This window comes from Ambystoma mexicanum, chromosome 3q (assembly GCF_040938575.1).
Source record: "Ambystoma mexicanum isolate Mex_15411 chromosome 3q, UKY_AmexF1_1, whole genome shotgun sequence".
Classification (NCBI taxonomy): Eukaryota; Metazoa; Chordata; class Amphibia; order Caudata; family Ambystomatidae; genus Ambystoma; species Ambystoma mexicanum.
In genome coordinates this window covers 220129289-220151425 of record NC_090926.1, presented here as the reverse complement: position 1 = coordinate 220151425, position 22137 = coordinate 220129289, and the positions used below count along the sequence as shown (strand labels likewise).

Sequence of the window (22137 nt, the reverse complement as noted above, 5' to 3'; positions counted from 1 at the left end):
TTTTCACACTCATGAAAGAACCATCAGGATCAAAAGGTGTTGCAATACCATTGCTCACATGCAGATTCTGTCTTTGCAGTAATTTCATCTGAAACATCTTGTTATTTCATGTTCTCATTTTAGATCTGTTTTGCCTTTGGGAAATACATCACTGATGAATCAAGCATTTCAATGAATTCTCTTTGCCTTAGATGTATGTGGGGAGAAAACATCTTTCTGGTTCTCTTTTACTCGCCTCTTGAAGGTAATCAATGATGAACTTTTGTGATTGGAAAATGCTTAGTAGTAGGTTTATAGGATCTGCATACTCAAGAGGATTATACTAGCGAAGCAATGTTGTACTCTAAGCATAGATATTATAAGTAGGTTTTATAATTGTTACTATAGTTTCTGTAACTTGATTGCAGGACGTTGAGTCTTGTAAAGTTTGGTTGTCAGTCTTATTTTCAATCATGATCTCTTAGGTCTCTTGGTGTGAAAGTACTATTTTATGCATCATTCTCTGAATTTGTTATTTTGCACATAGTACTGGTGGAGAGTGCGACCTATGCATTTTAATATTGATTTTCAAGGACACAATGTTAAAATCAATTATTTTATTTAAATTTTTATGTAACAATATCATGGTTTTAAATAATGTTTGTAAAGGTTTTTGTATAAACCATATGCAAATAATAATTAAAAAAATGCACCTGATACATTCCGAAGGATGGTGAACCAGGGTCGGAATGGGTTAGAGGACTTCTGCATGGCATACTTGGATGACATTGCAGTGTTTAGCCCCACTTGGGAAGACCTCATCACCTTGGATATGGTTTGTAGGCTCTTGAACAGGCCCATCTGACCATAAAGGCAAGTAAATGTCAAATTGGTCAGAGCAAAGTGGTCTACCTTGGTCATGAGGTAGGAGGTGGTGAGAGTAGGCCCTTGCCTAGTAAAGTACAAGCTATACAGGACTGGGCCACCCCCACTATTCAAACACAGGTGAGAGCCTTTCCAGGACTCACTGGATACTATAGAAACTTTGAGAACTATGGGACCATAGCGTCTCCCTTAAACGTCATCTCCTCTCAAAGGAGGTCAAATGGAATGAGGAGTGTGCAAAGGCATTTGAAGGCCTGAACAAGCCCTCTGCAAAGCTCCAGTCTTGAGAGCTCCCGATTATAGCCAATCCTTCATTGTAGATGCATCCAATACAGGGATAGGTGCAGTCTTGAGTCAACTGGATGAACAAGGCAGAGACCACCCTATTTGCTTCATCAGCAGAAAGCTGAAGGACCGAGAAACAAGGTGGGCAACAATAGAGCGCGAGTGTGAGTGTTTTGCCATTGTGTGGTCATTGAAGCTTAGGCCATACTTGAAAGGTTCTACTTTCCTTATTCAAACTGACCACCAACCCTTGAGATGGTTGATGCAAATGAAGGGGGGGAAAAGCCTAAATTGTTACGATGGTCTAACAGCCTCCAAGGATTTGATTTTACTATAGAGCATACGTCCGGATGCAATCACCAAAATGCTGATGTTCTAAAGTATGACCAACGGGAATAGGAGATTAATTCAGGAGTGGATTAAATCCTCCTGTCCCTTAGTCGGGGGGCGGGGGGAGGGGAACGAGTGCTAGGGATAATTTTCATTTCTGTGCCAATTCCCTTCAACCTTAGAGACCCCCAGCTCTTTTGCCCGATTTGGGGCTTGTGATCTTTTTACTCCTGAGCGAGTGGGACCTTTTCTCACTCTGCATTTCCCGGACTAGGATTTTTGTGTTGTACAAACTCCATAGGCATCTGGTTTTTGCATGGCGACACACAGCACCTTAGTAAACGTTTAATTACGTTTTCTTGGGTGAACTATCGTTTCCAAGAATAGTAAGACGATCCCGGTCTTACTTAACTTTTTCGGTGTGGGACCTAGCACACACCACCCTATGTGGAGTGCTGGGGGGTTACTTATTAATTCCCTATCACACTTCTCATGTGACATTTTTTGTTGCACTAACATAATTTAAATGGCTGGTGGCAGCGGTTTGAATTTTACTACCAGTGCGCATTTTTTACCGCAGGCTGAATCCTCAGCTACATTACAGCACCCATGCGTGACAATTCTTTTTTGGCCATTTTCTGTTATTTAGTTCCTTCTTGTCTTTTACTCGGTTAGTTGAAACAGGTTGGAGTCCTTAGTGTGTTTAGCCTTTGGCAGGCTTCAGCCTATCTGGACTCCTCCCTCACTCTCAAGAAGCAAGTCAACTCCCTCGCCTCCTCACCCTCACCCTCACCTGCAAACTCATCCGCGCATCCAGACCGTACCTATCCAGTGCCAGTTGCATCACCCTAGCTAATGCTCCTATCATGTCTAGATTAGACTATTGCATGCCCTGTACTCTGGAGCCAATAAATACATCACCGACAAACTTCAAAGACAACAGAATTATGCCTTGAGAGCAGCACTAAACATCCCCTACAGAGAGCACGTCACCAAATGCAGGAAAGAGGTTAATAGGCTAAAAATAAAGGATAGAATCCTACTTACAACAGCCTCGCTCACCTCTAAATGTCTAAACAACCTAGCCCCCCGGACCCAATGGAACAAAATCACTATGAAAACTTCCACGCGACCCATGAGATCTGCCAACACCTTTAAATTAGAGACTCCTAGGTTTAAACGTTGGACCGCGAGAGGAACTAGATTTCCTGTCAAAGCTGCTCACTGCTGGAACAAGTTACCGCTCGACCTCAGAACTGAACAACTGTATCCTAAATTCAGGCACAAGTTAATCAAATGGCTGCGCGCCAATGACACATAACTCGACTAACACCCAGCCTACTCCCACCTCGCCCATACCATACCTTTGCTTACCTGCATTTCTCCACTCTAAAATAGCCGAGTATGCATCCCCCCCCACCTACCTAGCCTATATATGACACCAGATGTATAGCCTGACCTATAAACTTGATCATATAGCCGTCTGTTAGATAGTCTCGCTAGAGTGCCTCGGACATCCTAAGATATGCCCTGTTCTTGTACATATGTTTGTATATATTCTTGCTTATATTTGCTTTTTTGCCTATGTGTTTTATATACTCATGCCAAATACTGTAATAAGCTTAAGTTTTCCTGTACACTGTTGCGCCTGGCTACCCAAGGGTTTGGGGCGCATTACCAAATAAATAAACAGACAGAAGACGTGAAGAGACGTCAGCAGCACCCACCTGGACTGCGAAGTGCCCAGTGAAGGACTGCAGCTGTGCTGACCCAGTTTTCAAATCGACTGGGAAGACCCGAACGGGACAACGTCCTCCCTTAAGCTGGTGGGACCAACTAGCCTCAAGACAATCTTCCATTTGACGCAACCCCCAACTTGTTGGGGCTCACCAGAACTGCAGAAGCCGTAGTCTTGCGAAATCCGAATCTTCGTGGGCATCCAGAGGACCCTACAGAAGCAGGAAATCTTGATCCAGAGTCCCCGCACAAGAGTCCAGGACCAAGGGAGCAAGCCACTCCCAACCAGAGCTTTTCGTTCTTTATTGGTGCTGAGAAAAAAGGCACCAAAACACTGAAGTGCCACTGAAACAAAGGAAATCCATTGCTGGGGAGTCCCTCTCCAGAGTACGCCGCAGGAGCCCGCCAGACATTCTCCCTTTCACCACCACGACCAAGGTCCAGGAACATGGGTCTGCCAAGCTGTAGCAAGGTGGAATCCAGCTGGAAAAATGTTCTTCAAATCAAAAAGGTATTGTGGGGCTAGGGTATTCACCTTTTAGCCATAAGTTGTGCTTCCTACCTTGGGAAGTGCTTTTGTTACACTTTGGAGTTGATCCCCCAACTCACCTGCACTGGCCTAACAGCTTGTGCTCTCTACAAAGTAGCTCACTTGAGTTAGTAATTTCTTCTGAACTTACTAACTTTGTCAAGATTTTATCTAAGAACTGCATCAGAACTATTGACTTTGTCCATTGACTTTGGCTGTCCAGGCACCCTTCTGAACCCATTGGTTTTGGCGTACTTGTTCCCTCATAGGTTGTAATTGCTGACACTATTGTTGTTGGGATAAAAAAGTATACCTGCCTCCCCTTGGGAGATTGCAATTGTTTTACAAACTGTTGAAAGTATGTTCTAAATCTTATTTTAACCTTTACTTCAACTCCTCAATAACTGAATTGGTAACCAAAATAAGTGCAATACTGACCTTTACTGAAGTCACTCCATATGCTCGAACATGTGTTAGCATAAGAAGAGTCTCTACAAAGTGTTATTGTCTTTGAAAAACTGAATCCTAACTTTGATTGAATGTTACTAGCAGTTAACGCTTTTCAAAGAATGCTTATTTAAACTTATAAATACATACATAACTTTGTGTGCGTTACTTGTATTCTTGTACTTACTGATTTCAATTGTGCAGCTCTACAAATTACATTACTCCTCTTAAGATAAGCTTGGCTGTTCAGTCACACTACCCACTTGTGTAGTACAGGCCTATATTAAAAGGTTGGTTACCCAATACCAAGAGAAGTCTTGTGTAGTCCCACACCAGTTGGACTGCACTAATTCCTACCCAACACAGGCTTGAGGTACACCCTGCGCAGGTGGTTTAGGGGCCAGAGGAGGAAGATGAGGGTACCAGAGAGGTGGAGGAAGGAGTAGCAGGAGAAGGGAGGAAGTTGCTAAGACGCGGGAAACACCTATCAAAAAGAAGGGGATTGGGATTCCAAGATAGCTGCCGTCAGGAGAGCACCGTGAGCCTTTCTCACCCGACCCCGGTGGCCAAATAGAACTATTCTAAAGGAAGTTTCACCCTCACCAGGCGTAGCGAGGCACAAAGGGGTTGGCGTGGGCTCACTTGGCTTTCCCCGATCATAATGGGGACAGTGATTGAAGCAGCTCATGCCCGCTCTGGAAGGCAACGCCCAGATGGTGACGCGGTAGCGAGAGGAATAAGTGGAGAACTGAAAGGCAAGCGCCGGAGCACTCTGGCCCCCCGACGTAGGTGCCACAATAGAGGACATATCGGGGAGAGGAAGACGACACATCGGGGTGAAGAGCAGACGGTGCGGAGATGACAACAGGTGGGCAGAATGTGCAACTGAAAATGGACACTGGATTTTGTTGTGGTGGTTGCCGACTAATAACTTGCTGGGAGGTGGAGTAGGAGAGTCTGCCAGGCCTACCCCGTGAACACTGGGCACAAAGGGGCTTCAGCCTGGACTCTAGGAAATCAGAAAGGCTCCTGGAACAGCTGGCATCCGAAACTCACAACTTGGAAACCCAGGCAGAGGATTTGGAAAACATCTGTGTAAATGCCTTGGCGGAGGAAGTACTGGATAACGATATCAGGGCTGCGATTGGCATTGTATTTGCACACCTCTTGTATCCGGAGAATTCGGAAGACATCCGCCTGGATAGAGTGCATAGGGTTGGCCCCCGGAGGGCAGAATCAGGGTCCAGGCTAAGGAATGTATTGATGGCGATTCATGACTATTCTACGAAGGAGCAGATTTTATTAGCGGCAAGGGAAGCATCTCAAATCACCTACAATGTAGCGGAAATCTCCTCGTTTCAGGAATTGGCTAATGTTACGCTCATTAAGAGAAGGCAAATAGCCCCAGCCCTCAAGGTCCTTCGAGAAAAGGATTTAAGAGGTAATGGCCAAAAAATGTCGCCCTCACAATTACGACGGCTGAAAATGCTGACTTGTATTTTAGACCTCCCCTTACACCAAATATATATGTGGGGGGTATAGGATAGAACATTAACATGGGGGGTTGTGGGGGTTCTCCCCTGCATATATATGTGGTGTACAGGGGTTTAAAAACAAAAATATAAAGTCTGCATTTTCGGCCATCGCAATTGTGAGTGTCGCAGTGATCACATAGATCCATTTAAGAAATAGATGGACTTTTCTGTTTGGAGTAGTTTTTGAGTGGCAAAGCAAGCAGAGAAGGATTGGCTCATTTGAAGAAGGAGCAAGGAAATTGGGCATGGAGGAGGCACTGGCTGAAGGAGAGCGGCCACTGGGGCCCAGAGGAGGCCTCAAAGCTGGGAATGGTCTACTATATGGATCTAGAATTGGTAAAAAATGGGGATACCAACCCCAGCTGAAGGGTCCTGAAGGGTAACGGTTTCAGGAAATGAGGTGTCCTTTTGGGAGCCTGATGTGAGGAGGGGGGGGGGGGCTTACTCAATGCAAAAAGGGATGGTTTGAAGTAAGATCACGTCTGGGCAGGGTGTAATCTGGAAACATTTTGTAATGCCTCGGCAGATGGGGTGGGGTGACTTCCTGGAATGAGTAGGGGAGTGCCCGCTTTGGCGTGTGCCGGGGTTGGGAATATACTCCCATCTCGAAAGAGCGATTCGAGGGGGGATAGAGGCTGGTTGAGCATTCCTGGCGGGGGTGTCGGGTCCGAATATGATTGAGGTAAGAAGCGTAGAAGTAGAACCCACTTAGATGACAAGGGGAAATTCCAGCGGTTTGGTGATCATCTCTTTGAACATTAATGGGTTAAACTCCCTGCTGAAGAGGAAGAAATTAGAGATTTCTCCGGAGGGAGGGGCCTTGCATAATGACTCTACAAGAGACCCATGTGCAACTTCGGGATAGAGAGTAAAACTGATTTTTATTTTTTTTTACAAATCTACCAGGCTAATGATAAGACCAAAGGGGTTTGGGTGGGTAATGGTAGCTTTCAGAGATAACATTGACCTCACGGCAGAAGGGATGAAGAGGGATGCTTTTGGGAGGTACCTTGCTTTAAATCTTAAAGGGAGAGGGGAAGGGTACACAATAGCCATGGTATATGCTCCTAATACTGGACAAGACCACTTTCTCCAGAAATCGTTGTCTAAGCTAGACACGTTCACAAAGAATCTGGTAGTACTTACACGTGACTTTAACATTGCGTGGGAACCAGGAAAGGATAGGAGCGGAAAAGGTTTAAGACCACGGGGTAAGCCTTCCAAGAAACTGGTTGGAAAGATGGAGAGCTTGGGGGGTAGTAGATGTATGGAGGGTTAAAGAAGGGGATAGAAAAGGTTTCACGTTCTTTTCCCTTGTTCATCGCTCCTCATCGAGGATAGATTATGTCTGGGCTTCCTACGTATTGGTTGGTCGGGAATGGATAGGATAAGGGAGCAATGGTGTTGCCGAACCATGCCCAGTTAATGTTGAGGATAATAAGGAAGGAAAGTCCTGCGGGAATGCGGAAATGGAGGTACCCCCGTTGGAGTGTTTCAAGATGCGACTTTGAGGGAGGAGATCAGGGAAGGGATTGAGAGCTACTTTGAGGATAAGGAAGGGGACACCTCCCTACAGACATGGGACGCTTTTAAAGCAACTATAAAAAGGGGAAGGAACATTGATATCAAAAGCACAAAGGGAAAAGCAATTATGGAAGCTGGAGGAGGATCTCGAGTAATGACCCAATTGGGAGTTGGAGCGAGTGGGGAAACAAGAAGAGAATTTAGGGCATTGAGGGGTCAGTTGGACATTATACAGGCAAGAGCGGCAGAACATTCCCCATTGTTCATTAAACAGAAGTATTATATTAAAGGCAAACAAATCTGATAGGTTATAGGCGAGAATTCTGAGGCGGGAAGAAAAAGCTAAAACCATGTTGAAAATAGTTAAGGAGGGGGCAAGTATACTGAAACGGAAGACCTATCCTGGGAATTTTGTAGATTTTACTCCCACTTATACAGATCGGAAGGGACTTCGGAAGAGGAGCAGATGAAGTATTTAGATGTGAAATTAACCACCATTTCAGAAGAGAAGAGAGGATTACTTGAACAGGACATAACTACTGAGGAAATACGACAGGCTATCTCCATTCTGCCGCTTAATAGGTCCCCAGGAACCGATGGATTTACCTTGGAATTCTATAAATCTTTTAGGGAAACTAATACCATACTTGACTACCCTTGCTAATGTCTTTGGGAGAGAGGGAAAAATTACCCCATCTATGGAAGACGCAAAGGTGGTTTTACTTCCAAAGGCCGGTAAAGTTCCTTCCGCACATGGGTCGTACAGATCTATTGCGTTAATTAATATGGACGCGAAGATGTATAGGAAAATTTAGCAATCCATCTAGATCAGATACTCCCCAGTTTAGTGAGCACAGACCAGTCGGGTTTCATCAAAGGCAGGCAGACAAGTGATAATATTAGGAGGATAACTCATCTTATTGAAAAAGTGAATAGGAAAGATGTTCATTCTTGCCTTGTTGCCCTGGATGGCTTTTGACAGGGTGGAATGGAACATCTTGTTTCTCACCATGAAGAAAATGGGCTTCGGGGAGAATGTTATTTCTAAGATCAGAGACAATTATCACTCCCCTTTATTACGTTTAGCAATAAATGGCCAAGTTTTAGCCCCATTAATATTCAGAGGGGCACGAAGCAGGGTTGCCCTCTATCGCCATTGTCGTATGCAATCCATTTGGATCCCTTACTGGAGGCTGTCAGAGCCAACACTACAATAGAAGGGATCTCGTTTGGAGAAGGAATACATAAGCCTGCCGCCTATGCGGACGATATGTTAATAGTTAAATCCTCCGAGACATCTATGCGGGCAAAGGGAGGGAAATTGCAACGATTTGGGGAAGTCGCTGGATAATAAATACTCATAAAATCATAAGTATTAAATCCTATGACTCCCATTGCCACGCAAAGGGCACTCAAGGAGGAACTATCCTATAGATCGGTTCAGGGGGACATAAAATATCTTGGGGTATACCTTACGAAAAACAATAGATTTTCTTTATGCCGCCAATTATCCACCCTCCTGCAGTGCAGAAAATCCAAACTGGTGGATTGGGGCCTGTTGACTATAACATGGATGGGGAAAATTAATGTTTAAAAATGGTGACACTTCCACAACATTTTACTGCCCTCCCGATTCAGGGTCCCCCTTCTTCAGAAGTATACAGGGAGGTTTCTCTGGAATTTAAAAAAAAAAATGCGACTGGCGAGACAGGTGAGGAGGATACCTAGAAATAGAGTGGGAATGGGAGAACCCGATTTTAAGGTGCATATCCTGGCTGCACAGGTCCGAATGATTAGGGACTGTTTGAGGGAGGATAGGGGCAAGTTATGGAGAGATATGGACAAAGTAGTGGTAGGGGGGAGTTTAGCTGAGGTGCTGTGGAAATCAAAAGCAGATAGACCCGAGAATATTTATTGTAGTCGCATAACAGAGGTGGTGGGAGAGTCATGGGATGAATTGGTAAAGAGGGCATGAATTACTACCTTCCTGTCCACTTTTATCCCTATTTTAGGCAATTCGCAATTCTCTCCAGGGGGACGGGGTAAGGGATTTCGAAAGTGGCAGGAAGGGTCCGGAGATAAAAACCTTTATCCCATGTAAGGAAGATTTTGGCCTTGATGAGCAGATACAGCCAAATAAGACATTGGGTAATGCAGGTCCCAATAAGGTAAGGGGAGACCAGCGCCCTGTTCCCCTTCGAAAGATACTTAACAACGGAATCAGGAAATGATCACCTGATGCGTGCATTGTATAGATTGGAAAAGCAAGGGGAGGATCCAGGGATGAGAAGGTATATGCACAGCTGGGAAACGTTGGTATGTCACCCAATAGAAGAGGAGGAATGGAAGAAATTGTGGGGTCGGATCCCTAAGTTTACAAGATCCCTCCAAACAGAAATCTGGGTGAAAATAACAATTCAATGGCACCTAACCTTGGTTAAGATAAATAAAATATATGGCTCAGCCTCTAAAATGTGTTGGAGAGGTTGTGGCATGGAGAGATCCTGGAGTCCTATTTGGTAGGAATGTCCGTAAATCCAGGGGTTTTGGGGAGCCATCATGGAAGCGATTGAGCTAGCACTGGAGATAAGGTGTGGGGGGGTTATAAAGGCATTGCGCTTCTGGGATTGTTTCACCAAAGCGGAGTGTAAAGTTAATGCGATATTGATGATGGCCGGTGCATTGGCTATGGCACAAAAAGTGGAAGTTGAAGGAGCCTCCATTGGAACATGAATGGGTAGCCAAGGAGTGGAATTGTGTGGCCCTAGAGTGGGTGTCATACTCGTTAAGATCAACAGGGTTTTCAGGTGGATTGTGCATTGGAATACCTTCAGGAAGGGACAAGAGGAGCTTGCTGCCTGAGACAAATGAGACTTTTGGGACTAATATAATAGGTACCAACACCTGACAAGAAAGATATTGGGGAGGACATGTTTTGGACAACATGTGAGGCTTGGGCGAAGGTGTGGTAGATGCAGGAAATTGGCTCTATACAGAAGGAGTAATCTACAAGGTCATGTTCGGGGGAGGGGTAGGGGCTGTTTATTTTGTTGTTTGAAGAAAAGCTTAATAAAAATGTATATACACATTTTTTTTAAAAAAAAAAGGAGGCTGGCTGAGGGCCCTGAACCAAGACGCTGCCGTTCAGCTAGACATTAATGATGGTCTTGGAGGAGTGGAAGGGGGCCAAGAGGACCTACCACCTAGTGCCACCTTTAATGGGAAAGGAGGAGAAAGGAGAGAGAACAGAGACCATATGAATGGTCATAAGTATGGAGAGGGGATAACAAAGAGGATGTCAGTGAGAGTCTATTTGGAGGACGCACTGGTGTAGGCATCAGCGACGGGGAGGCCTGGGTTGGAGACCAGGATGTCCCTCTTGAACTTCTTCCGTCAAGACTTCATGAGAGGGATAGGGTAAGAGATAGAGTAGCAGTTAGAGAAGATGGGAGAGAGAGAGCACCATAGGGGGTGCAAAGGAGGAAGGTCGAGGAGAAGGGGGTGAGAGGAGAGTGACGCACAGCTTTGAGGCACATAACTCAGAATGTGCAAGGCAAGGAGGAGGGGTGCAAGGAGGGGGAGGGATGCCGGGGTCACAACAAAGGAAGACACAGGAGAGGCGAACAAGTAACTCAACATGGAAAGGCACGCATAGCAGGGAGGAGGGAGGGGGAATCTGGGTGGGAGCCTACAGAGAACCAGCAACAATGCCACAGTTACCAGAATGCGAAAACACCCCAATTCAACTTTCCCAGAAAGGGGAAAAAAGGCAAGGTTTTGAGCACAGCACAATATAACACACCCATTGCTGCAAAAACCCACAGGCCAGCGTGTCGCCCATTTAAAAAGCGTGCTTTCGGTACCAGACACTAGCGTCTCACAAAAGTTTGGTGAAAATGTGTTGATTTTTGCTGTGGGAGCAGTTTGCTTTACGAGAATTGTAAATGGGAATGCAGGTTTCGGTCATCTACGTAACTTTGCCACCCCACACCAAAAATGTACATCACAAAACTTTCCTTTTTAATTCAGGAATTGTCTATATCTATTTTGCAAACGTTTCTGAAGATTCAAATAGTACTACAGTTGTAAGCATAACAAAAAGTGCTCTTCGAAGGAGGAGTCCAACTAAACCATAACTACATCCTCAACTCGGGACATGTATAATAGACTTTACAAAGGACACTCAACTGTTAAAAGGAATTTCAATTTTGACAGACTTACTTGTCAGAAGACATTTGGACTAGAAACCAGTATATCTCAGACAGAATACCAATCAATTCCAAATACTGTTGCGCCTTTCTACACATTACGTAAAATGAACCCAACATAGTATCAAGTTTAACAGGTTAGGATTTAACAAATCCATGCAGCATCCACTGTAATTATTAATATCAGTAACTACCGATAGGAGTATATAGTGTTCAAGTCACACATATGGACACTTTTGATTATTGAGCAGCGCAAGAAAGACTACTTATAAGGAACCTGTCTTAGGGTAAGTAAACCAGTTTATCTCAGTCAAAAAGGCAAAAGCCTCGGTCATGTAACAAGTGTAATAAGCATTTATAGTGCACCCATTACCACGGTAATGGTCTCCTAGTGTTCAGGCTTGTCAGAGTGGATATTGCATGTCATTAACTCGTCATTTTGTTTGGAGCTAGAAGATTAAACACTTACTGGAAAACAAACCTAAAGCCGCCTCATAACATAATCCTCATACCATACAATATAGCAACATTGATGACACTTAAGTGCACTAACATTTTCTTAAAAGAGTAAACGGAATGTATTTTTCAAAATGCATAATGTTGGAATGAGTGCAAAATATGTACTTTTTAATAAAAAAAAAAGAGTAGGCACACATTTTAAAAGTGTGCAGGATCCTTTTCAAAAGTAACATGAATTTTAAATAAAATAGTGTGCAAAACACAATCGTCGATTCGCATGAATCATGCAAATGAACATCCACAATGCACTGATTGAATAGGTTACTCCTTATTTTGCTCATATTAAACCAACGCGGACAACTGCTCGGCAGTGAGTAGTGCCAAAAACCTTCACCACTCAACAACATCATCTGCTTTTCTTGCACTGAAGGTTGTCATTCTTTTAAAAAACAATGCACCCAATTCGGACAAATTACATGCGATTGGTTGAATGGCCGGCCAGCATGCTTCAACGTTTTACCTTCAACTCCACTGCGTTGATCAGTTTCCCGCACTTGTCGCACTGGTCTCCACGGGCCTCCTCGTAGTTGCAGAAGGGGCATGTTCCTTCCACAAAGCGGTCTGCCAAGAACTTCTGGCACTTCTCGCAGCAGAGTTGTTCCACTGTGTCTGACAGCAGGAATCCTCTTTCGAGCAGGCGATTAAAGATGTCCTGGGCGATGCTGTGTATGCACAAAAGGAGGTAGTTACACTACTGCCGACAATGCACTCCCCCCCCCCCCAACACCGCCACAGCAGATTAGATCGGACACGTTGGTTTGATCAACTAAGTTCTATTTTAATAGTTGAGCAGGGAGGTGAAATGCAGATTCATGAAAGAAGATCTTTGGTTAAGTTGCCAGCTTTATCTATTCATGTATTTTTTTTTTTTTTTACAGAAAAGTACCGGTGGTATCAGATGGACTCCAACTAGCAGACACAGCACATGCATACTTGCCAGTTACCACACACCATCCTGGTGATAATCAGTAACCCATGAGCCCCCTCAATAGAAGTATATGCGCATATCTTGCATGCCATCCCTCGATACTGAATCGGCTTTCACATGCCTTCTCCAATGAAACTAAGTTTGCTCCTGAATTCCACGCTGACAATACCCACACTGTCTGATGAGGGGTGGTCGTCCTGCCAAAGTAGTCAAAGGAGATGCCAAACCACTGATAGATCTGGGTGTGGATTGCAGCATATTTGTCACAGATCTTTTGGGGTGTCGTCCCTTCCTCCATTGCCTTTGTTTCGGTCGCCGTGCCATACTCATCTGTGCCGCACACGAACAAAGTGTTCCAGTTGCGCAGGCGGCAGTACCTGCTCAATCAAATTGCAAGAAATTTTGTATCAAGTGCAAGCAGGCCAGTTTCATTAAATAAGCAGGAATGCACTACACACTCCTATTGAGCCATAAGCCAATTATTATATTTTATACAAGAACCCTGTGCATCTACACCCATAGCATGAAAGGATGGCGATACCTTGCGAATACGTCAGCACTGAGGACACAGCCAATGATGTTGCCGAGGTGGGGTACGTTGTTCACATAGGGCAGGGCACTGGTGATGAGAATATTTCTCTCATTATCCAATGGCAGGCTGGGAAATAAAAGGAAACCAAATGAGAAAAGTCACATCCAAAAAAAAAATGTAAAAAAAAAAAGGATCGGATTTCTAAATGTTAACAGTTCATCGCACACCAAACTGGTCAATGTTGCAGGAATTGGATAGCCCAAAGACACATATCGGTTATTATCCAATATCAAGTGTGAAGCAGTCCACGGACAATCAGCCTCAATCATGGTTGTGCTTCTCAGACATATCAGACATGTAATGTGTCCAAGTACGCCACTATGCTAGTTTGAAAACTCTAGGGAACCTAAAAATACTTTGGTTTAGAGCAGCCTACCGAACTAGAGCATTTTCCCTAAACTTACATTCTCAAACAAAACAATGTTGCTCTTAAAAAACAACAATGGATGGCATGGCCCTATTCATAAAACAACCCTCAGTTCCTGAAATCCAGAAAATAAACTAGCTTCTCCTGCCAAGAACATGCAAAATACTACACTGACTAGCATGTAAACATTGCTTGCTCCGCGCCTCCATTCTTGAATCTCCAAAGCAGAGCATCTAAGGAAAACGTAAGGGATCCCTGTCCAATACGTGGATATAAAATGCAGACATTGCGATTGGTTACAAGGTTATGGGTTATTTGTATAGCGATTATGCTGCCTTAAAGCCGCAATGTATTCCAATTTCGGCTATATGGTTCATATCTAGTGCACTCACAAAAACTTTGAAAAGCATCTGATGCATTTATCTCAGTGAGCTGTTGGTTCTATTTGGGTCAGATGCCAACCCCTGTTGCTCTCCATTTCAGCTATCCATAGACTGATCAGAAATGATAGTAGCAACTATACTCGCAGCCGGTAACAAGAAGCTGTAGATGTCCGCTCTCCTCACGCCACTTACATTGGGTGCTGCTGCTGGCGGACCCTGGGGCATGCTGCTAGTCCTCTAGACCAGACATAGGCAGCTGTGGCAATCTCCTCTTCTGACAATACACGCTCAGCAACCAGCTCAGCTTCCTATGGCAGCAAATGCACAAGCGGAAAGTTGAGCAATTCAAAACGTAGTCAGCAAACTAGTATAACATTTAGCATTAACAAAATAAACAAATAATCTGTGCATTTATTGTAAAACTATCCCTTGGTGTACAGGCCCCAACTCTTAGTACAAGTCTGTACCACCCAAAGGTTTGGTAGAATGGAATGCCAGCCAGACGTATCTCGGGGGGAGGATGCGAGCTGTAGATAAGTACAATGAACTTGGTAAATAGGGCTAAAGAAACACTTACACACTTGTAGTTCTAGTAAAATAGATATTTATTTATTTTCTATACACAAGGCAAAGTTATTAAGGTAAACAAGTACCATTTCATATAATCAACACAGCAGGAAAACATAAGCAATACTTCAGGTGAGTAAACCAATAGTAGGGAATTATACAGATCATGAACATAGTTCAAATGGTAAGTAACATCACTTGTTATAGCAAGTCAAAAAAATGTCAGTTGTGAAAAAAACAAAAACCTAATTATTCAACACCAGCAATAGCAGTTCAACAAAGACCTTCAATACTTTTCAGAGGCTTGAAGACCTTAGCAGTTCATCCCTATATAGGTACTAGTTCTTGAAAGTCAGATTGGTGGGAAAGCAGGTAAGGCACAGCAGTAGAAAGAGCCAAGTTCTAGAGGATTCTACAATTACAACTAGGATGCTTTTGAGGGTAAAAAAGGTTTCAGAGACCTTGGGAAAGGCTCCCTATAGGTGCACAAGCTTCAATCCTTGGCAAACAGTGTGGGGGGGGGGGTGCGGGGGACACCGGAATCAGCACTCCAGCAACACAGGAGTGACAAAATGGCTTGAGGTATGTACCACCCAAAGTTCCACAATAGCCGAGGAGCGATGAAGTTGCAGCTGGATTATTTCATGGCACAGCAGCAGTGAACCTGCTCTCCTGTTCCTTGGTCATGGTGACGAAAGGAGGGACTTTGGAAGGGATGTCGTAGCAGCAGTCGAGAGAAAGGACTCTCAGTAAAGGATTCTTCACGCTCCAACATCAGTCTGCAGTTTTGGCGCCTTTTTAAAGGTTTGAAGGATGAAGGTTTACCACATGGTCAATCTGCCTCGATTCCCTGGGTCCTGGACTCTGTTGAGGGGACTTTGAGGCGGGGTATCTTGCCTCTGGAGGACCAACTGGAGCCCACCAAAGTTCTGAGAGTATTCGTTCATGGTAAGATGATGTATTGCAATATGGTCGGACGTCTCTGGGTATTCCTCTGTCGATTTGAAAACGGGGGCAGGACAGCAGTGGTCTCCTTGCGATTGCTGGAAGGGGCTGCAGACATCTCTGGACCTTCTGTTCAAGTGGTCGACTTGCCTTCTGTCTCAACAAACTTACCTTTTGTTAGGATTTCACATTCATCCTCTGCAAATCTCCCTGCAGTTCACAGAAAGGGGTGAGTGGCTGTCCAATTAGGAATTTCAGCCCCTCACCCCCGCCTCGCAGCGGGAACCGGTTCCTTTCAGGCACACCAGAGGACAAAGGATAGAGTTTTGAAATCCTTCCAAGCTTCCTGTCCTTGCAGACATTGGAGCCTCGGTGGGCTACACAAAGGGTTCCTGCCAAAGCTCTGTTAGGTCAGTGTCAGATTAGAAAAGAGTTGAACTCCTTCTATAGACCCATCTGAATGGTGTTCTTTCAGAAGATCTGGGAAAGGTTCACCCTCCTCCTCTTCTTGATCGGAAGCTAGAAGCAAAGCTCCCATCTCTCGTACGGGGACATAAGACTTCAGGAGATTGGTGTGAAGGCCAACAGATAATTGACCTCTCCAAGTTGGACTACAACCTTGAAAGGACTGGTCCTGTAAAAAAATAACTTTGTTTTAATGGGACCATAACTAGAACTAGCTGGTCTTGAGTTAACTCCACCAGGTTAGCGTTCTGGTCATGCCTATGCTTGACCACATCTTGACCAGACTTCCAAGCTTTCTGAAGCTTCAGTCATCATGTGTGCCATTCTCTTGTCTGAGGCCTGGCACATAGTAATGTGTACTGACTTTGGAGGGTGGAGTAATCTCCAGCCCTTCCTTAATCAGGGCCAAAGGGCCTCTAACTGGATGACCATAGAGGATCTCAAAGGGACTAAAGCCCACTCCAGCTTGAGGCACCGCTCTGTAAACAAAAAGAAGGCATGGCAGTAGAAGAACCAACTTTCTTCCAAGGGGGTTCCTCTAAAGTACCCATCATGCTCTTCATGGTTGTTCTCTCCACTAACCCATTGGTTTGGGGATGGGAGGACGTTGGGAATGTGTAGGTGGCCCCACAAGTTTTCCACATGGCTTGTATGTAGTGGGCTATTGTGTTTGACCCACTGTCGGATACTACATTTTTACGAAAACCTACTCTGGTAAAAATACAAAGTAGGGCCTTGGCAACTGCCTGAGCCTTAACAGATGTCATAGGTATGGCCTTAGGATATCTAGTGGCATGGTCGACTACAACCTGGATGAACCAGATGGTTGGAGGGTCAAAAGGGACCAACAACATCAATTCCCACCCTCTCAAAAGGGACTCCCAGAACTGGAAGGGGCACGAATGATGCCACATTATTGGTTCCACTTTTGCCACACCATTGGCAAGTGTGGCAGCTTCTGCACTCATCTTGGGTCAGTACAAATTCAGTGAGCGTCTCGCTTTGGTTCTTTGCGTACTCAAATGACCAGTCAGAGTTACCTCATGGGCTAATTACAGAAATGTGGATATTACCTCCTGGGGTACCACCAGTCTCCTGAGGTCCCCTGGAGTAGATTCCATAGGCTCACTGTAAAGGAGACCATCCTCCCAGTAGAGTATGTTTCTCTGGCTCTTTCCCTTCAAGCTGGGAAGCTGCCTGCTGATGCAGACCACCAAGAGTGGGACACTCTTTGTTCCCTGCTAAAATCTGTTCTAGAGAGTCCATCTTTTGCAAGTAAAGTCTGCAGTTCAGGATGGTCTCTAGGATCCAGATCCTGTAGGCAGGGGAGAAACCCATATCACTGCAATGAATGGTAGCTGGCATTATGGGACACAATCATAGAAGGCCTCCTGATAACCTGGTGGGCCTTTTGGATGCCTTACCTACATCCTCAGGTTTGAAGAAAGCTTCATCCACCACAGTTATGCTACCCCTAGTCTCTCTGATGGCAGGGGTGTCCTGGCCATTTACAAGTACACTGTCCTTATAATATTAGTTTGTATTATCATGGATGGAATTATAGAAATCTATATTCTGTTCCCACAACCCCAGGGACACTAAAGAAACTCCAGCTGAAGAATGCATTGGTGTTCAAGCTAGAGTGTGAAAGATTGCACCTGCCATAGGAGCTTCTTCCTCTTAGGTGAAGGCTAAGGAGACAGATGGGATCCATTAAGGTTTGCCCTTACATCTGGGATCCCCTTTCACATGGCCATCCAACCCATAAACCACACATTTGCCAAATGTTCTTTTGAATGGGGGTTTTTGGTAACCACCATTTGGTTTGGATTCAGAGGGTTCACTAGCCCTATGAGCTTTATGGGGGAATTTACCCCTGTGTTTGTCAGCCTCTTTTGGTGGGGGATTAACAGCGTGATCTTTCCCATTTTTTCTGATTCTTCCCCTCCTCCTTGTGAGGAGCCCCTGAATCCTTGGGAGTAGCTCTATTGGCTACCCACAAATCAGCAGTTAGTGCCAACTTCTTAGGGTCACGTCTCAGCTCTGGGGAACAGTCATCAAAAATGCTTTCCACCATGACAAGACATATCATGCCATCAAAAATACTCACTTGATGCCCCTTAATCCACCCATCTAGGTTTTTCAGGCTCACACACCCAAGTTGCCCATCAGACACCATCCTTTTTTTTATGGTCTCTAAACCTTCTCAGGTATTGGGAAGGGGCCTTCCCAAACCTGGCTATGAGAGCCAACTTAACCAACTGGTAATCTTTTCTGTGAGCATCATTGAAGTCCATCACAGCCATTCTGGGGAAGCCTAGAAATAACACAGGGAACAAGTTCACTCTCACATATACCTTGTAAATTCCAAAGTTCCCAACCATTCCAGAATATAATTTTTGACATCGTACACACTAACCAAATCCTTGGAGAGTCGATGCTACCTGGAGGCATCAGGCGAATAGGACCCTGAAAGGGAAGATGAGTCAAGAAACAATGTTTTCATTTCATACTCATGCTGCATCTCTTTCTCTCCTAGTTGAATATCTTTTTGAAGTTCTTACCCCTCTTCCCCCCATTTCTGAGTGCATCACCAGCTTTCTAAATTGCAGTTGGAGTTTCATCTTTTCAATTTCCAGAATAACTTCTTGTGTCATGTTCGAAGGTATGGTGGGATGGATGAGCTGGCGGAGGACTACTAGGTATTCCTAGGTCATCCTCCTTCTCAGACTCTGCACCAATTGGTAGATGAAGGCTAAGGCTTATACTTTGCTTTATATCATTTTCACACATATTTATATCAGGAGTAGGGGGGGGGGGGGGTAAAGGGCCTACTCACTATGGTTCGGTGATCCAACAAGCTTTGGATCAATTCACTTTTCTTTTCAACCAAGACCTCCGTCTCTACACATATCTTTAAGTTTCTCTACTGTAAGATTGATCAGAGCCTCTGCTTTAATGTTTTCCATGTTACAGTTGCTTAGTAGTTACAGATTATGTACAACCAGCCCTGTGGATGGTTTTTCTGGACAAAGGTACAACCAAGAGTCAATGTGATCCAACACTGCTCAATCCCACCGTTGTCCCCAGTGTTAGGGGAGTTTTCCTAAAGTCTACAAAAAGGGGAGATTTTGTAAAACTATCCCTTGGTATACACGCCCCAACTCTTATTATAGGTCTGTACCACCCACAGATTTGATGGCATGGCAGCGCAGCCAGGCTTATATTAGGAGAAGGATGTGAGCTGGAGATAAGTACAATGAGCTCAGAAAATACATCGGGCCAAAGAAACTCTTACACTTGTAGATATGGTAAATTACAACCCAGGGCCGGTGAACTCACCTTTCCTATTGGTCAATTTGCAGGCTATAAGAAACAGTATAGCTTGCAGTTTCATTATAGCCCACAAATATGGGCTTCGCTGGTTTTGTAGCTGGGAAAGTCGAGCACTAACAGTACTTCACCCCCCCCCCCCCTTCTAGTGGCCTTCTTTAAAACATTTGCCTACAAATACCATCGTTTTTTTCATTTTCTTTAAATGCATGAGAGCCGGGGGTCGAAGTGAAGTCAGAGAACGACCCCTTTACTTGTCCCTCCATTGCAGGGCCGGCCTTAGCGGCTGCACGCCCTGTGCAAATTGACAACCCCCTCCCCGCGCGCCCCTGGTCAAGGCAGGGCTGGGGAGGGGACTCGGGGGGTGCAGGATGCGCCACATATTTTTTCTACCTCCCCGCTCTGGCGTCTAGCAGGGAGCTAATCATTAGAATAGGGTGTTCAAGCTAATGCACGAGTGCCCTATTCCAATGCAAACTGCCTTGCTCCCATGTCGCAGCGAGGAGGTAATCATGTGAATAGGGTGCTCATGCAAAGCATCAGCACCCTATTGCTATTAAATGCGCCCCTGAGCTGATGTGGCAGGGGGCTAAAGGCACCCTGGAGGCACGGCACCCTAGGCAGTCGCCTGGCCTGCCCTGCCCCAAGGCCCTGCTGACCCCCTCCCCCCATTCCTGAGCCCAAGCACGCACCTTAGGCTATGCTCCCTCACTTACCCTCTGTTAGGGAGAATTTTCAGAAATGTGCTAATTCCTTTCTACCTTAGAGACCCCTAGCTCTTTTGCTGGACTCTAGGACTTTGATTTTTTTACCTGGAGAGAGTGAGACCCTTTTTTCCCCCACTCTCTCATGTATTTTTAATGTGATTTGAACTCTGTTTCTTTTGGTTGTGGAGTCTAACAAAATCCATAGGCATCATCTTTTACATTGTGTCACACAGCACCTTCAGTGAGTGACACAGGGAAGTCTTTCAGATTTCCGCAAGGTTTAAATACCTTCTCTTGGATAAACTACTGTTTCCAAGAGCAGTGAAGTGAAATTGACCCAGCACACACACACTATCTTACAATAGGGTGCTGGAAGGGTTTTAGTATACTTAGTATCCCCTTTGTCTAGCTTCTCATGTAACATTTTTATGTTACCTTTGCCTCGATGAATGGCTGGTGGCAGTGGATTACTTTTAACTACTGTGGTGTGCATTTACCGCGAGCTGCGTTTGCAGCTGCAGTAAAGAACCCAACGGTGCCGTTTTTGTCAAAATTCCCCAGTCTTCTTTTTTCGCCATTTCTTTTTGGAAAGGTCCCTCTTCAGATTTACTCTGCGCGCCAAACCAAGTTTGGTCCCTTTGTTCCGTTTTGTCTTAGGCAGGATTCACGAGTGAAGCCCGCCTCTGGCTCCAGGGTGCCTGATGGGGGCAGGAAGCGAGGGAGGTGCCCGAAAGTCCCATTTCTTAGTCTCCTAGGAGACAGGAATGCACTCTTAGGTGATTGGCCGGCTGGGGTGATTGGCCGGCTGGCTGTCTAGCAAGGACAGCCACCCTGCTCTGTGACTGACAGCTAGGCTGGAATAAAGGGGAGAAACCTGCATACATTTTTGGCTTAGGAGGCAGAGTCGACCATTGGATGAAGGAATTCAAAGAAGAACTTGAAGAGGACGCCTGCTGCAACTCCTGGACTGTTGGTTTGCACGGTGAAGCCCAGCTGCTGTGCTGAAACTCCAAATTCGTTTCGACTAGAGAAGCCTTCTAAGGACGACTTCTCCCCTGGAGTTGGTGGGACCAATCAACTCCAAAGTTAGCCACCTGGACATCCTTGGAGCTGGTTGAAATTCCACTGCAGTTGCTGCTGGAACTGAATAACCAGATCATGTGCGTTGCTTTTAAGTTGGCCAAGAGCCCCAGGAAGATCCTCCGGACTCCCAGGAAGCAGGACTGACCAAGCCTAATACACAACAGAGTGCTGGACCCCAGATGCAAGGAAAGCCCATCTTGACAGCCAAGAGTCTGCGGTGCTGCTATTTGCTTAGACGCGAGGAGCTGAAACGCGAAGTGCCACTGAATAGAAGTTGGTCCTTTTCGGTCGCCAACCATCCCTTTGCAGTGCAGGAGTTCTCCAGACGTCCTCCCTTTTGTCCCCACGACTGAAGACCAGGAACACGGGATCTGCAGAGCTGCACAGGAACAGAAGCCAGCCAAAGCCCTTTTTTTCTAACCAAAGGTACTGTACAGTCTAAGAGAACTTAACTCTTGTTGTAACCTTACTTGTTCTCTGCCGAGACTGGTCTGGGTTGCCGTGTAGAGTTGCCAACAGCTTCTTTACTTCACAAGCCTAATCAGTTTGTGGCCCTGCTTTGATTTCTTCTTCTCTACAAACACTTATAAAATATTGTGCAAGACCTTTACATACCTGCAAGAAGTGTTTCAGCTCACCTAGACTTTTGCCCAATTAACTATGGCCTAGCCTGGCCCCCTGAATGACCCTTCTTCCCTCTGACATTGTGTTTGGTCTTCCTTCCAGGAAGGGGTTAACTAACTTTGCATAGGGGGTTACCAAAAGTACTTACCTGCTTCATAATATTTG

The 22137-nt window shown here is 45.2% G+C and overlaps 1 protein-coding gene across 2 annotated transcripts in view; it reads right to left on the bottom strand.

Moving 5' to 3' along the window:
• The window catches only part of MARS1 (methionyl-tRNA synthetase 1), a 413330-nt gene that overhangs the window by 304020 nt on the left and 87173 nt on the right, over positions 1 to 22137 (bottom strand). For both annotated transcript variants that reach the window (XM_069653588.1, XM_069653589.1), the window contains exons 7-10: positions 14441 to 14556; positions 13448 to 13564; positions 13080 to 13283; positions 12439 to 12640 (exon numbers count right to left, since the gene is read on the bottom strand). In XM_069653588.1, coding sequence (XP_069509689.1) covers positions 12439 to 12640; positions 13080 to 13283; positions 13448 to 13564; positions 14441 to 14556 — 639 coding nt within the window. The remainder of the gene's footprint in view (positions 1 to 12438; positions 12641 to 13079; positions 13284 to 13447; positions 13565 to 14440; positions 14557 to 22137) is intronic.